Genomic DNA, 18583 nt, shown 5'->3' on the forward strand with positions numbered 1-18583 from the left:
TTCAGCTGCATGAAATATCTAAATTGATTTGTAGAAAACTGTCCTTTTTACAATATTAAATATCCCAATTCATGAATATGTATAAATCTTCATTTATTTATGAGTTCTTGGACTTAAATTTTATAATTTTCTCCATACAGTTCCATACAATTCTTCCTATTATCTTTAATTGTTAATGTTTTTATGAATAGTAGTTTTACAGTTGCACGTTCTAAATGTTGTAAGCTGAAATGCTATTGAATTTTAAATATTGGACTTATATTTGTCTATCTTGATAAATGATCTTCATAGTTTTAAATATCTACATATACATTCTTTTAATTTCCTATACAGAAATTCAGATTCCGACATACACCAAAGTTTAAGAACGACTGATCTAGAGAAGATTTGCTTGCTTCTGCTGAAAGATAGAAGGACTTACTCACGTGGAACCATTTTAGCCTCTTCCAGATTAATCCAGGAATCAGAGATTAAGTTTTCCTATCTTGAAGTTGTCCCAATTTAAGAACAAGCTTGCATTTGGCATTTTATTACAGTTCACCACTCCTACTCTGGTTTCAGCTTATAAGAATGTATTCTTCTGGTTTGGCTTGATCTGATACCCTTTAGAGACCTCCCACACTTCTCAGCAGCCCAGCAGTTTTATATATATATATATAAATACATACATACATACATATATACACACACACAAACACAAGCTCTATTTGTTTTGTAATGTGAGGGTTCATAATATATCTAAGCCAATACAGTCCTGGGAATTTGAGCTGTTCATAAATTTTTTAAAAAATGAAAACAGATTGCATTCTCTATGGTATGTGCACATGATAGGCAGAATTCTGTGATGGCCACCAAGGGTCCTGTTCCTTAGTGTACAAACTGCATAGTTCCCACTCCTTGGGTGGCAGGATCTGTAAATATGATGAGACATCACTTTGGTGATTAAGTTATGCTATATGGCAATAGTAAAGGAAATTTCCATAGGTAATGAAGGTCCCTAGTCAATGGAATTTGAGTAAGCAAAGGGAGATAATCAAGGGCAGATCCAATTTAATCAGGTGAGAGAGAAAAGTCAGAGAGATGGTGTACTTCTGGCTTTGAATGAGTTAAATGCCATGTTGTGAGGAGGGGACCACATGTCTAGGACTTGAGGGTGGCCTCTAAGAGCTGAGAGTTGTCCGAGCCAACAGCCAGCAAAAAAACGATGTCTGAGTGCTAGAACTACAAGGATTAGTTCTGCCAACAACCAGAGAGCATGGAGGAGGACTGAGCCTCAGAGGAGACTGCTGCTATAGCCCACACCTTGAGCTCTGCCTACTGAGACCGTGAGCAGTGGACACTAAACTAACCTGGACTCCTGACCCACCCACCACCTACGCCCCCAAAGAAACTGGGAGAACAAATTCATGTTTTAAGGCACTAAGTCTGTGGTAATTTGTCACACAGCAAAAGAAAACTAATACACTGAGTTTTTAAGCTTGCTTCTCATACCACATAAAGAGATATACCAAAAATTTTTACCAGAAAATTAAACGACTAATGGTGAGACAACTAAATGGGCTTTTTGGGGGTATTTTTAATTTAAATGTACAGTTAAATATTTTAGTAGTTCACTCCAACTATAGAAACAAGTCAGACACTGTTCATGACTCATATAACAGAGACAGAAAGGAAAAAGCACCTAAAGAAAATGTGGTCAATTCACATTAGGCATCTACCTGAAATAGTTTTGAGGTAAAATGTTGACATCCATCACAGTTGTTACATCCAAAGGAACAGGATTAAAAAATATGAAAGGAGGGTCAAACAATAACTTGGGTAATTTTACCTCTCCAACCAGATATAACATTCAATAGCAAACTGGATTATCATTTAAATGTATAGGAATATCAGCTGTGTATTTTCTAGGCTGTTCTAATGAAAGAAAAACATGTTTTAAGTATTTTAGATTAGTTCACACACACCAAAAAGCATTTACATAATTTAAACCTTACTAAATATTAAGATGTACTATGAAGTTACAGCTCAGTAGAGCAGAATAGATTACCCAGAAACTGGATTTATCCTGCCAAGGAACTTAAGACTTGTAATGAGGTGTCATTGAAATAAAAATCTTTTAAAGTGCACTCTGTCTAGAAATAGAGTACGTCTCCTTACAGTAGATTTTCATTATTATGGGCAAATACACATACCTTGGGGAAACAGTACAACAGGACTTCTTTTTCTAATTGTTTTCCATGCCTTAACAGGAGCTGCCCATCCCTTTAGTATATGCAGCATGAAGATGAGGTCAGATAACTGCCATAAAGATCTCAGGGAATACTGAGAAATGGATATGCTGAGATGAAAGGAATGTGCTTTCTTGCAGATTTTTAGATTTATGTAAGGCTGTCAGGGTCGACTGGCCAATTTCACCTGGTAGGAAAAGATAGGAAATTGCCACATGGCAACTCACAGGAGGAAAGGCAGTTTGTGTAGGAGAAGAAGGCTCAGCACAGAAGCAGCAGGCTGGTCTTGGACAACAGGTGCCATCAGAGCCAGTTGCCAATGCCTTTTAAGACCCAAATCCCCAAACATAAGTCTCATAGGCAGAAAAATGTGATCTCATGAGTATGAATTCAAAGTTATATTTTAGAAATCAAAAACTTACTGAATTCTGAGTTTTGAATGGATTGCTTTGAGATTATTCCTGGGTTTTAGAAGTGTTAAAGGTTTCTGGGATAATGGAGAAGGGGGTTCCTTGTGTAAACTAAGACTACTGGGGATTCAGTAACACATGTTTTTAAGCTCAGGTATGCCTTCTCTCTCATCTGAGATGTAAGTTATATAAAGGTGTTATAGGCATGTTTAATTTTTTTTTAAGAGTTAGGATGAGATCCTAAGGAAGGAGCCTATAGGTTTGACTGCTTGGGTTCAGCCCCATACTGCAGGAAAAGGCAAATGGAAATGTTTCTTATTTCCTTCTAGATGATTCAGTCCATTTCATCTGGATATAAATGTTGATAAGGACATAAAGGAGAAGCTCTGTATAGAAATACAGGTGGTGGCTTTAGCTGGACTACCTTTTATACTATTTCTTTTAGGACCAGACACATTAGAAACTAAGAAGAAATACTAAGAAATATATAATGAAACCTAATAATTTTTATAAAGTAAACTTCAGAATGCAGGGAATATTTGATGTTTTCTATCATCTTTTCAGAGTTCTAAACAGAGGTAATAAAAGATGAAACATTTAAAAAATCTACTAATCACAGTATCCTATGTACTGTCTCTCACACATAAATCTAAAGTGCATATACAAGGCCAGGCTAAGAGATGTGCTGGACATAGACTTAATGCAATACTGTGCTACCAGAATATTATGGAGAAAGCGAACACACAGCTCAATGAACTCTCTAAAAAGCTTAAAAGCGGTAATAGGTTCTTATCCTGCCTTTTCTGTTGTTAACATAGCTAGCCGCGGGTATTTTATTAGATTGCCACATGTGTAAAACATAGTAGTGTCCGAGAGATCCCAATGCAAGTGATTTACTGAGGGAGTGCTCTCAGGAGGAACCTGTGGGTAAAGGAGGGAAGCAGAACAGGGCAGGGCAAGAAGCTATGAGAAGCTGTAGTTTTAGAATCCAGATTCAACCTGATTCCACAGGGAGCTCTGGGATATCAGACAGAGCAGGGGGAGGGGGTGGGAGGGAGTGGGTTGGGTCACCTGAGGTAGTAGTGGTGGTTAGACTTAATCTCCTTGATGTCTCTTCATGAGGTATCCTCCTCCAGCCAAGGGCAATCCCCTGGAGAAAGGGACAAACATAACCTGCCAGGAACCAACAGCCACAACTGAGAGAGGGATGGAAAAGCCCAGTAATGGGAATCTGGATAGGCCCAAATAGCATATACAAGAGCCTGTAATCCTAACATTGCTTCATAAGTAAGAATAATTAGGAAGAAAAACAGGTAAGTTACTATAATACCCTTTTAAATAGAAAAATAGTCTGGAAATGACATTTGGTATGCTTTAGTTATAGTATATAAACTATAAAGGTACTTAAGCAGACGCTTTCAATTAGAGACTAATAGTAGTATAGACTTCCTCAAAGAGAGAGAAAAAAAAGCGTGCATAGATGTTTTTACAAGCACCTTCCTGCTGTTCCTTTGCTCCTGTCTGCTTAAAAAAGGTAGTTGCCATAACTTCACTTCCTAAAGCTCATTATCTGAACAATTCTATGTTTTAATGTAGCACGGATTCTCATGTGGAGAATCTTCTGCATGGATTCTCATGTTGAGAATCTTCTAAGATATGCACATCCTGGGTGTCAGGCTCAGGAAACATTGAGGGTATTTACATGAGAACTAAGAACAATCTTATCCAAGGGGAGTGAGAGTCTAGCCACACAAATTAGATTCAAGAACAGTGGTTAAGATTCAGAAGGGATTGATGATTTGCCTACATACCAGTGCGGATAACAGATACTATCACAGCCCTGCCTCTATCCCTGCGGCAGTCCAAGGAAGAGCAATAAAGGGGGAGTGAAAACTAAAACCCACCTCACTCAAACTCTTGAAAGCCCTGACAGTATAAAGGAGCCCTGCTTGGTTAGCAGTATAACAGGTTCTACCCAAAGTGGAGATAAAATATATTTGCCCTACTTTAAGTGATATTGATGGCAAAGGTTCCACCTACAAGGCAAAGGAAATAGGAGACATAAAAGCCCTGACCATGGTTTGAAATAAAAGGCTTATACCACAGTCAGATTACAAGAAGAGAAAATGGCAGAACAAAAGTGTAATCAATCACCAATGCCTGCTAGGATAAAACGGCAGATGCTACAGGATAGCACAAAGAACAAGGACAAGATCTCACTAGGTGTGATTAAAAGAAATCTTAAGTTAATTAGAGACCCACATCTCTCAAGAGGCTGGGAAAAGTAAACAAGTTGCTTTCTGTGCTGCTTATTACGCTGTCCTTCCAAAGCCCTGTGACCTGGGGGTGAGAAGTTATGTTAATAAGATTATTGGAATCATGGTTTGCACATAAGTGGGGGGGGTGTGTGTAAAAAAGTTAGACAGTGGATCAGATTTAGGACAAAGGGATTCGGTCGGGGCCAGGGGTGGAGAGAAAAACAGACTTTCAGTCAAAAATCAAAATGCTACCATTGTAACTTGTCCAAAAGGAGACTAACTTGTCCTAACAGTTTTCTGATTAAAAAAAAAGACTAGAGGAATTTTTTAGTTATTTGAAATGTACAGATGCAGAGAGATACCTCTTATCCCCACATTTAAAAAAATTTATTGTGATAAGAACACTTAATACGAGATCTACCATTTTAACACATTTTAAAGGTATATTACAGTATTTTTATATGTAGACACAATGTTGTACAGCAGATCACTAGAACTTATTCGTCTTGCATAACTGAAACTTTATACCCACTGATTAGCAGCTCTCCATTTCCCCCTTCCCTAGCCCCTGAAAAGCACCATTCTATTCCTTGTTTCTATTAGTTTGACTAATTTAGTATCTCACATAAGTAGAATCACGCAGTATTTGTCTTTCTGTGACTGGCTTATTTCACTTAGCATAGTGGAAGTGCAGAGTCTTAACCACTGGACAGACAGGGAAGTCCCCCTTTTTAACGATGAATAATATTCCATTGTAAGGATATACCATATCTTCTTTGTCCATTCATCCGTCAGTGACATGCCCCAACACATGCACAGAATCCCTCGGCAAAGTATGGGCAACTTATTGATTTAAAGCATTTAAGGAAATCACTGTTTAATCATTAGATGAGCTCTAAATTGAGAGTTCAGTGGACACATAAGAAAAAGAATACAAATCTTACAGAATTAGTTCTGTAATGTCATTAAACAAACAAACAGTAACAATAATAACAACAAACCAAAAATTGCAACAACTACTGAGTGGAAGTGAAGTTCTCATTTCCATGGTAGCCATATTACATTACTTATAATGCCCCATTTTCAAAAATAAAATTTGAGACACACAAAACACCAACAGTGAATGATCTATATGCAGGAAAAAAAATTGTCAGTAGAACCTGTCCCTGAGAAAGTTCAAACATTACACATACACACACACACATTTATATATAAATATATATTATACATAAATTGCGGAGTTGATGTACAGTAAATGAAATGAAAAATTCATTCAACATGGTTTCACCAGTAGATCTAAACTGACTAAAGAATCAGCCAACATGAAAAAAATGTCAGTTGAGTTCCTCCAGTATGAGGAACAGAAGAAAACAGAATGAAGAAAACTAAACAGAGCCTCAAAGATCTACAGGACAATATCAAGTAAACCAATATACACAAAATGAGAAGCCCAGAGATAGAGAAAGAGAGGGCAGAAAGACTATTTGAAGAAATAATGGCCAAAACCATACAAAATTTGATGAAAACCATTAAATGAAACATGTAAGAATTTCAATGAACTCCATGTAAGATAAATTCAAAGAGATCTACTCTCAGACATATTTGTCAAATGGCCAAAAACCAAAGGAAAGAGAGTCTTCAAAGCAGAAAAATAAAAGTGACTCATTATATATATGGGATCTTCAATAATGTGAACAGCTGACTTACCAAAAACCTTGAAGGCCAGAATGCAGTATGAAGACATATTTAAAGTACTGAAAGAAATAGACTGTCAACCAAGAATTCTATATCCAACAAAATTATCCTTCAGAAATGAGGAAGAAATTAGGACATTCCCAAATAAACAAAAACTGATAGACTTCATCACCAGCAGACCTTTTCTAGAAGAAATACTAAAGGGAGCCCTTGAAACTGAAATAAAAGGCAACTAGACAGTAAACTGGATCACAGAAAGAAATAAAGAGGTAAAGGTAAATATATGAGTAAATATAAATGATAATATAAAAGTAGTTTTATTTTTATTTTCCTTGACTATCTGATTTTTTTTAAATGCATACTTATTTCACTTAGCATAATGCCCTCCAAGTCCATCCATGGTGCTGCAAATAGCAAAATTTCTTTTCTTTTTATGGCTGAGTAGTATTCCATTGTATATATATATATATATACCACATCTTTATCCATTCATCTGTTAATGAACATTTAGGGTGCTTCCATATCTTGGCAATTGTAAATAATGCTGCTACAAACATTTGGGTGCATGTATCTTTTCAAATTAGTGTTTTTATTTTTTTCGCATGTATACCCAGGAGTAGAACTGCTGGGTCATATGGCAGTTCTGTTTTTAGTTTTTTGAGAAACCTCCATACTGTTTTCCACAGTGGCTGCAGCAACATGGATGCACTTCAAGGGCATTACGCTAATTTAAATAAGTCAGATGGAGAAAGACAAATACTGTATGATATCATTCATATGTGGAATCTGAAACAAAAATGCAATGAATTAGTGAATATAACAAAAAAGAAGCAGACTCACAGATATAGAGACAAACTAGTGCTTATCAGGGGTGAGGGGGGAGGGGCAATATAGGAGTAGGGGATTAAGAAGTACAAACTACTAGGTATAAAATAAGCTACAAGGATATACTGTACTGTATGGAGAATATAGCCAATATTTTATAATAACTATAAATGGTGTATACCTTTAAAAATTGTGAATCATTATATTACATGCCTGTAATGTATGCAATATCGTACAACTAAACTTCAGTAAAAGGAAAAGAAAACCTTAAAACTACACAGAAAAAAAGTATAAGAAAGTAGTATAAAACTGTGTTGATGGGATTATATTGTGCAAAGATGTAATTTGCATGACAATAATAGTACAAAGAAAGGGGATGCTATATTGGAGCAAAGTTTTTGCATACTGTTGAAATGAACTTGGTATTACTCTCAATTACATTTTAAAAAGTAAGATGTTACTAGTATTTTCCAGGGAAGTCACTAAGAAAATACCTCAGAATTTTATTAGGAAAGAAACAAAAAGGGAAGTTAAATGTTAAGCAAAAAGACAGATGTAAATCTTTCCTTAACTTCATTAGTAATTAATCAGTAAATATAAAATAATTCAGTACAGTGATGAAAAGGCTGAGATAAGTAAAATAAACTTTAAAAAATAATCCAAATTCATGTCATCTACAGGAGACACCTTTAGATTCAAAAACACAACTCAGTTGAAAATAAAAGGATGGAGAAAGGATATACATGCAAATAATAACTAAAAGAGAGCTGTGGTGGCTATGATAAATTTAGAAAAAATAAATATTAAGAAAAAAATTGCTACTATAGATAAATAAGGACATTATATGTACTGATAAGAGAACAAACCATCAAGAAGATATAACAATTTTAAGCATATATGCACTTAACAGAGCCACAAAGTACATGAAGAAAACCTGGTAGAACTGAAAGGACAAATAAATAACTAAATAATAACCCTATAAAGCTTCAATACTCCACTCCCAATTGTGGGTAAGTCAAGTAGGTAGAAGATCACTAAAGAAATAAAAGACTTAAACAACATTATAAATGAACTAGACCTAACACACATCTATGGAACATTCCACCCAACAAGAGCAAAATACATACACTTCTCAAGTGCATGTGGAACATTCTCCTGGGTAGACCATACTTTAGAGTGTAAGGTAAGCCTCAATATATTAAAAATGACTGAAACCATACAAAGTATGTTCTACAACAAAAATGGAACAAAAATAGAAATCAATAATAAAGTGAAATTTGGGAAATTCTCAAATACATGAAAATTAAACAACACACTCCCAAAAAACTAATTATTAAGAAATGGCAGGAGGAGCTTCAAGATGGCAGAAGAGTAAAACACAGAGATCAACTTCCTCCCCACAGATACCTCAGAAATACATCTACCTGTGGAACTGCTCCTATAGAACACCTACTGAATGCTGGCAGAAGACCTCAGACCTCCCAAAAGGCAAGAAATGCCCCCACGTACCTCGGTAGGTCAAAAGAAAAAAGAAAAAACAGAGACAAAAGAGTACGGACGGGACCTGCACCAGTGGGAGGGAGCTGGGAAGGAGGAAAGGTTTCTACACACTAAGAAGCCCCTTCGTGGGTGGACACTGTGGGTGGCGGAGGGGGGAAGCTTCGGAACCGCGGAGGAGAGCACAGCAACAGGGTTGCGGAGGGCAAAGCGGCGAGATTCCCGCAGAGGATCGGTGCCGACCGGCACTCACCAGCCTGAGAGGCTTGTCTGCTCACGCGCCGGGGCGGGCGGGAGCTGGGAGGTGAGGCTCGGGCTTCAGTCAGATCGCAGGGAAAGTGCTGGGGTTGGCTGCGTGAACACAGCCTGAAGGGGCTAGTGTACCACAGCTAGCCAGGAGGGAGTCGGGAAAAATGTCTGGAGCTGACGAAGAGGCAAGAGACTTTTTCTTACCTCTTTCTTTCCTGGTGCGCGAGGAAGGGGATTAAGAGCACTGCTTAAAGGAGCTCCAGAGACAGGCATGAGCTGCGGCTATCAGCGTGGACCCCAGAGACAGGCAAGAGACGCTAAGACTGCTGCTGGAGCCACCAAGAAGCCTGTGAGCAAACACAGGTCACTCTCCACACCTCCCGTCCCGGGAGCCTGTGCACCCTGCCACTGCCAGGGTCCTGTGATCCAGGGACAACTTCCCCGGGAGAACGCACTGCACGCCTCAGGCTGGTGCAACATCATGCTGCCCTCTGCCTTGGCAGGCTCGCCCCACATCTGTAGCCCTCCCTCCCGCCGGCCTGAGTGAGCCAAAGCCCCCGAATCAGCTGCTCCTTTAACCCTATCCTGTCTGAGTGAAGAATAGACGCCCTCAGGCAACCTACACGCAGAGACGGGTCCAAATCCAAAGCTGAACCCCCGGTGCTGTGCGAACAAAGAAGAGAAAGGGAAATCTCTCCCAGCAGCCTCAGGAGCAGCAGATTAAATCTCCACAGTCAACTTGATGTACCCTGCATCTGTGGAATACGTGAATACACAACGAATCATTCCAAGTTGAGAAGGTGGAATTTGGGAGCAAAGATATATTATTTTTTCCCCTTTTTCTCTTTTTGTGAGTGTGTATCTGTATTCTTCTGTGTGATTTTGTCTGTATAGCTTTGCTTTCAACATTTGTCCTAGGGTTTTGTCCATCCATTTTTGTTTCTTTTTTACTTTAAAAAATTGTTTTCTTAATAATTATTTTTTATTTTAAAAACTTTATTTTATTTTATCCTCTTTCTTTCATTCCTTCTATTTTTTCTCCCTTTTATTCTGAGCTGTGTGGATGAAAGGCTCTTGGTGCTCCAGCCAGGAGTCAGTGCTGTGCCTCTGAGATGGGAGAACCAAATTCAGGACACTGGTCAACAAGAGACCTCCCAGCTCCACGTAATATCAAATGGCAAAAATCTCCCAGAGAGCTCCATCTTAATGTCAACACCCAGCTTCACGCAATGACCAGCAAGCTACAGTGCTGAACACCCTATGCCAAACAACTAGCAACACAGGAACACAGCCCCATCCGTGAGCAGAGAGGCTGCCTAAAATAATAATAAGGCCACAGACACCCTAAAACACACCACCAGAAGTGGACCTGCGCACCAGAAAGACAAGATCCAGCCTCATCCACCAGAACACAGGCACTAATCCCCTTCTCCAGGAAACCTACACAACCCAGTGACCCAACCTTAGCCACTGGGGACAGACACCAAAAACAACGGGAACTAAGAACATGCAGCCTGTGAAAAGGAGACCCCAAACACAGTAAGTTAAGCAAAATGAGAGACAGAAAAACACACAGCAGATGAAGGAGCAAGGTAAAAACCCACCAGACCTAATAAATGAAGAGGAAATAGGCAGTCTACCTGAAAAAGAATTCAGAATAATGATAGTAAAGATGATCCAAAATCTTGGAAATAGAATAGAGAAAATACAAAAACATTTAACAAGGACCTAGAAGAACTAAAGAGCAAACAAACAATGATGAATAACACAAAAAATGAAATTAAACGTTCTCTAGAAGGGACAAATAGCAGAATAACTGAGGCAGAAGAACGGATAAGTGACCTGGAAGATAAAATAGTGAAAATAACTATTGCAGAGCAGAATAAATAAAAAAGAATGAAAAGAACTGAGGACAGTCTCAGAGACCTCTGGGACAACACTAAACACACCAACATTCAAACTAAAGGGGTCCCAGAAGAAGAAGAGAAAAAGAAAGAGACTGAGAAAATATTTGAAGAGATTATAGTTGAAAACTTCCCTAATATGGGAAAGGAAATAGTTAATCAAGTCCAGGAAGCACAGAGAATCCCATACAGGATAAATCCAAGGAGAAACATGCCAAGACACATAGTAATCAAACTATCAAAAATTAAACACAAAGAAAACATATTAAAAGCAGCAAGGGAAAAACAACAAATAACACACAAGGGAATCCCCATAAGGTTAAGAGCTAACCTTTCAGCAAAAACTCTGCAAGCCAGAAGGGACTGGCAGGACATATTTAAAGTGATGAAGGAGAAAAACCTACAACCAAGATTACTCTACCCAGCAAGGATCTCATTCAGATTAGATGGAGAAATTAAAACCTTTACAGACAAGCAAAAGCTGAGAGAGTTCAGCACCACCAAACCAGCTTTACAAAACAAATGCTAAAGGAACTTCTCTAGGCAGGGAACACAAGAGAAGGAAAAGACCTACAATAACAAACCCAAAACAATTAAGAAAATGGGAATAGGAACATACATATCAATAATTACCTTAAATGTAAATAGATTAAATGATCCCACCAAAAGACACAAGCTTGCTGAATGGATACAAAAACAAGACCCATATATATGCTGTCTACAAGACACCCACTTCAGACCCAGGGACACAAACAGACTAAAAGTGAGCGGATGGGAAAAGATATTCCATGCAAATGGAAATCAAAAGAAAGCTGGAGCAGCAACTCTCATATCAGACAAAATAGACTTTAAAATAAAGACTATTATAAGAGACACGGACACTACATAATGATCAAGGGATCAATCGAAAAAGAAGATATAACGATTGTAAATATTTATGCACCCAACACAAGAGCACCTCAGTACATAAGGCAAACACTAACAGCCATAAAAGGGGAAAGCGACAGTAACACAATCATAGTAGGGGACTTTAACACCCTACTTTCACCAATGGACAGATCATCCAAAATGAAAATAAATAAGGAAACACAAGCTTTAAATGATACATTAAACAAGATGGACTTAATTGATATTAATAGGACATACCATCCAAAAACAACAGAATACACATTCTTCTCAAGTGCTCATGGAAGATTCTCCATGATAGATCATATCTTGGGTCACAAATCAAGCCTTGGTAAATTTAAGAAAACTGAAATCGAATCAAGTATCTTCTCTGACCACAATGCTATGAGAGTAGATATCAATTACAGGAAAAGACCTGTAAAAAATAAAAACACATGGAGGCTAAACAATACACTACTTAATAATGAAGTGATCACTGAAGAAATCAAAGAGGAAATAAAAAATACCTAGAAACAAGTGACAATGGAGACACGATGACCCAAAACCTATGGGATGCAGCAAAAGCAATTCTAAGAGGGAAGTTTATAGCAATACAATCCTACATTAAGAAACAGGAAACATCTCAAATAAACAACCTAACCTTGCACCTAAAGTCATTAGAGAAAGAAGAAAAAAAAAAACGCCAAAGTTAGCAGAAGGAAAGAAATCATAAAGATCAGATCAGAAATAAATGAAAAAGAAATGAAGGAAATGATAGCAAAGATCAATAAAACTAAAAGGTGGTTCTTTGAGAAGATAAACAAAATTGATAAACCATTAGCCAGACTCATCAAGAAAAAAAGGGAGAAGACTCAAATCAATAGAATTAGAAATGAAAAAGAAGTAACAACCAACACTGCAGAAATTAAAATGATCATGGGCGATTACTACAAACAACTCTATGCCAATAAAATGGACAACCTGGAAGAAATGGACAAATTCTTCAAAATGCACAAACTTGTGAGACTGAACCAGGAAGAAATAGAAAATATGAACAGACCAATCACAAGCACTGAAACTGAAACTGATTAAAAATCTTCCAACAAAAAAAAGCCCAGGGCCAGATGGCTTCACAGGCGAATTCTATCAAACATTTAGAGAAGAGCTAACGGCTATCCTTCTCAAACTCTTCCAAAATATAGCAGAGGGAGGAACACTCCCAAACTCATTCTACGAGGCCACCATCACCCTGCTACCAAAAGCAGACAAAGATGTCACAAAGAAAGAAAACTGCAGGCCAATATCACTGATGAACATAGATGCAAAAATCCTCAACAAAATACTAGCAAACAGAATCCAACAGCACATTAAAAGGATCATACACCATGATCAAGTGGGGTTTATTCCAGGAATGCAAGGATTCTTCAGTATATGCAAATAATTCAATGTGACACACCATATTAACAAACTGAAGGAGAAAAACCCAATGATCATCTCAATCGATGCAGAGAAAGCTTTTGACAAAATTCAACACCCATTTATGACAAGAACCCGGCAGAAAGTAGGCATAGAGGGAACTTTCCTCAACATAATAAAGGCCATATATGACAAACCCACAACCAACATCGTCCTCAATGGTGAAAAACTGAAACCATTTCCACTAAGATCAGGAACAAGACAAGGTTGCCCACTTTCACCACTGTTATTCAACACAGTTTTGGAAGTTTTCACCACAGCGATCAGAAAAGAAAAAGAAATAAAAGGAATCCAAACTGGAAAAGAAGAAGTAAAGCTGTCACTGTTTGCAGATGACATGATACTATACATAGAGAATCCTAAAGATGCTACCAGAAAACTACTACAGCTAATCAATGAATTTGGAAAAGTAGCAGGATACAAAATTAATGCACAGAAATCTCTGGCATTCCTATACACTAATGATGAAAAATCTGAAAGTGAAATCAAGAAAACACTCCCATTTACCACTGCAACAAAAAGAATAAAATATCTAGGAATAAACCTACAAAAGAAGACAAAAGACCTGTATACAGAAAATTATAAGACACTGATGAAAGAAATTAAAGATGATACAAATAGATGGAGAGATACACCATGTTTTTGGATTGGAAGAATCAACATTGTGAAAATGACTCTACAACCCAAAGCAATCTACAGATTCAATGCAATCCCTATCAAACTACCACTGGCATTTTTCACAGAACTAGAACAAAAAAATTCACAATTTGTATGGAAACACAAAAGTCCCCGAATAGCCAAAGCAATCTTCAGAACGAAAAAGGGAGCTTCAGGAATCAGGCTCCTGGACTTCAGAGTATACTACAAAGCTACAGTAATCAAGACAGTATGGTACTGGCACAAAAACATAAACATAGATCAATGGAACAGGATAGAAAGCCCAGAGATAAACCCATGCACATATGGTCACCTTATCTTTTATAAAGGAGGCAAGAATATACAGTGGAGAAAAGACAGCCTCTTCAATAACTATTGCTGGGAAAACCGGACAGCAAATGTAAAAGAATGAAATTAGAACACTCCCTAACACCATACACAAAAATAAACTCAAAATGGATTAAAGATCTAAATGTAAGGCAAGACACTATCAAACTCTTAGAGGAAAACATAGGCAGAACAGTCTATGGCATAAATCACATCAAGATCCTTTTTGACCCACTTCCTAGAGAAATGGAAATAAAAACAAAAATAAACAAATGGGACCTAATGAAACTTCAAAGCTTTTGCACAGCAAAGGAAAACATAAACAAGACCAAAAGACAACCCTCAGAATGGGAGAACATATTTGCAAATGAAGCAACTGAGAAAGGGTTAATCTCCAAAACTTACAATCAGCTCATGCTGGTCAATATCAAAAAAACAAACAACCCAATCCAAAAATGGGCAGAAGAGCTAAACAGACATTTCTCCAAAGAAGATATACAGATTGCCCACAAACACATTAAAGAATGCTCAACATCATTAATCATTAGAGAAATGCAAATCAAAACTACAATGAGATATCATCTCACACCAGTCAGAATGGCCATTATCAAAAAATCTAGAAACAATAAATGCTGGAGAGGGTGTGGAGAAAAGGGAACCCTCTTGCACTGTTGGTGGGAATGTAAATTGATACAGCCACTATGGAGAACAGTATGGAGGTTCCTTAAAAAACTACAAATAGAACTACCATATGACCCAGCAATCCGACTACTGGGCATATACCCTGAGAAAACCATAATTCAAATTGAGTCATGTACCACAGTGTTCATTGCAGCTCTATTTACAATAACCAGGACATGGAATCAACCTAAGTATCCAGCGACAGATGAATGGATAAAGAAGATGTGACACATATATACAATGGAATATTACTCAGCCAGAAAAATAAACTAAATTGAGTAATTTGTAGAGAGGTGGATGGACCTAGAGTCTGTCATACAGAGTGAAGTAAGTCAGAAAGAGAAAAACAAATACCGTATGCTAACACATATATATGGAATCTAAGAAGAAAAAAAAAAGTTCATGAAGAACCTGGGACAAAACGAGAATAAAGACACTGACCTACTAGAGAATGGACTTGAGGATATGGGGTGGGGGAAGGGTAAGCTGTGACAAAGTGAGAGAGTGGCATGGACATATATACACTACCAAATGTAAAATAGATAGCTAGTGGGAAGCAGCCACATAGCACAGGGAGATCAGCTCAGTTCTTTGTGACCACCTAGAGGGGTGGGATAGGGAGGGTGGGAGGGAGGGAGACGCAAGAGGGAAGAGATATGGGAACATATGTGTATGTATAACTGATTCAGTTTGTTATAAAGCAGAAACTAACACACCATTGTAAAGGAATTATACTCCAATAAAGGTGTTAAAAAATCCAATAAAAATCAAAACAGAATACACTGCAAAGAAAGATAATCACAAAGAACAGCATAAGTATACATTACTCAACCATGAACATTTTTCTAGAATTATAAACTTTTTGATCTGATTCAGATTTGTACCTTAGATATCTATACTGGTTATAAAGTGGAAACCATGAAAAATTCATGTACGCAAAGTAGACAAATGGTCATTGGGAAGCATGGCATAAAATCTAAGCCAGAAAATTATACACACCACGTTGATCCTTTTCAGTCACCATCTCAATTAGTGATTTAATTCCAATAATTTTGTGCCCATTTTTCTGATGACAGGTATTTAGGGAGCTTAACAAACAGAAATTTGTTTGACTCTCAAACAGATTTGTTTGACTCTGAAATTTGACTCTCAAAAGTCTGAATCCAGAGACTGTTCAGACTCCCATAGAATACATCATGATGAAACAAGGTAGTCGGCCATTTTTACCAATTAAAAAATAGCTTACAATTATCATTAATATTATAAAGACATTTATGACATATTAAATGCAAAAATATAAGAGCATAAGGCAAAAGCAAAATATTATAATGTGCACGTGTTATTCCTCAAATATTATAGTACAGTATATTATAGTATATAATATACTATGTGTATTGTATATTATAGTATAATCAAGCCTTTGCTGATGCAGCTTCCATCTACTTGTGGACTTAAAGAAAGCCTATCTAGAATTATTGGATAACTGCTGGAAAGCCTATATCTTCAATGAGAAAAGTCATAACAATCTGAAAGATGAAGCTTTTGTAGTGGATATTTGAGTGAGGTCCAGCAATTCAAATGATACCTATTGCTTGGCATATCACCCACTGGACCAATGTAACCAGGCCCAATGCCTTTGTTAAAACTGGTGAGAATGAAGCAATCTCTTTTTCAACGGATCTACACATGAGAGAATGGAAGCCTATTTTAAATGACCACATGACTCTGATAATGATTTAGCAGATTTGAAAAATAAGAAAGAAACTAGGTAATCTTTAGAGCACCTGGTTCCAGCCATGCCTAAAGACAGGAAATCTATTCCTAGGTTTTTGCATTAGATGAGTCAAATAAATTAACTTTTACATTTAAGATAGTCTGAATTGTGAGAGGATCCCTACGTCCTTCAAAACATTAAGTTTAAGAATCTCTCACTGGGCTTCCCTGGTGGTGCAGTGGTTGAGAGTCCGCCTGCCAATACAGGGGACACGGGTTCGTGCCCTGGTCCGGGAAGATCCCACATGCTGTGAAGCGGCTCGGCCCATGAGCCATGGCCGCTGAGCTTGTCCGTCCAGAGCCTGTGCTCCACAATGGGAGAGGCCACAACAGTGAGAGGCCCGCGTACCGCAAAAAAAAGAATCTCTTATTAATAAGAACTGCTTAACAATGGAATGGATAAATGTAACAAATTGCTATTGGAAGCAAATGCCATAAAATAAATAAATTTGCTCTTGGGAGCAAATCTCAGATGATTTAAGGACAAACAATGTAAGACAGCAGGAAGAGCTTAGATACAATATATTGTCATGAGAATAGAAGCAAAAGAAAATACAAAAATATTTTTGAAAGAAAAGCAATGGGTGGGAGGAAGAAATAGATCAAAAATGATTATGTTTCCCCCACATTTAGTATTAAACACTTCATCTTTGTAGCTGAATAGAACTAAAAGGGAAAAATACAAGGAGTAAACACGATAGCTGCCAGATTAGTGAATCTTCCCATCAAAATGATGACAATGTGTGCCATTCTAACATTATGTAAAAAGTATTAAAATATAATCAACCTGTAGGCTAGCTCCAGATGGAGAGAACAGAACTGAATACACTGTACGATGTTTTCTCCCTTGCTCCCAAGCCCCTTGCTCAGTAGTTGTGGGTTCTCAGAATAATACCATTGAGGACACACTGTTGACCAGCAAACGTCTGAGTGAAGAAAACAAAAAAAAAGAAATGGCAAAGTAAATTTTGAAATATAATTGTAGATTAAAAGGAAAACAAAACATATCAAAATTTATGGGATGCACCTAAAGCAGTGCTCAGAGTGAAATTTATAGCTATAAATGCCTCCATCTAAAAGATATTTTAAATCAATACCTAACACCTTGCACCATAAGAGACAAGGGGAAAAAAAAAATTATAGCCAAACAAAGTAGAATAGAGAAAATAATAAATATTAGAACAGAAATTAAAGTATAGGAAAAAATTAAGGAAATCAAAAGTTGGTCTTTGAAAACATTATCAAATTTTTAAAACCGTTAGCAAGAATGACCAAGGAAAAAAAAAGAGAGAAGATTCAAATTACCAAAGTCATGAATATAAAAAAGGTAAAATAAATACTAACTTTACAGAAATTTAATAGAAAGATTATAAGGAAACACAATGTACAGCTGTATACAAACAAATTAGATAACCTAGAAGAAATGTGCAAATTTCTAGAAAGACACAAATTACTTAAACTGACCCAAGAAGAAATATAAAATCTGAATAGACTTATAGAAAGGGATCGAAGAAGGAATCAAAAGACTTCCCACTTAGAACAGCCAAAACCCAAACAACTTCATTGGTGAAATGTACCAAACATTTCATGAAGAATTAATATCAATCTTCACAAAAACAGAAATGGAGGGAATACTTCACAGGCCATTCTCTAAGACCAGGTTAAGAGAAATATACAACTCTGTTTACGGTCAACTGAATTTCAACAAGGTACCAAGA

At 37.2% G+C, this 18583-nt stretch overlaps 1 protein-coding gene across 1 annotated transcript in view; it reads right to left on the minus strand.

Moving 5' to 3' along the window:
• The window catches only part of CFAP47 (cilia and flagella associated protein 47), a 546463-nt gene that overhangs the window by 365490 nt on the left and 162390 nt on the right, over positions 1 to 18583 (minus strand). The window contains 1 exon segment of the mRNA XM_089904937.1: positions 1719 to 1914. Within this exon segment, the coding sequence (XP_089761063.1) occupies positions 1719 to 1914 (196 nt within the window).

Source organism: Delphinapterus leucas, chromosome X, assembly GCF_059928025.1.
Source record: "Delphinapterus leucas isolate spDelLeu-1000000601 "Yukka" chromosome X, BTC_Dleu_Yukka2, whole genome shotgun sequence".
Lineage (NCBI taxonomy): Eukaryota > Metazoa > Chordata > Mammalia > Artiodactyla > Monodontidae > Delphinapterus > Delphinapterus leucas.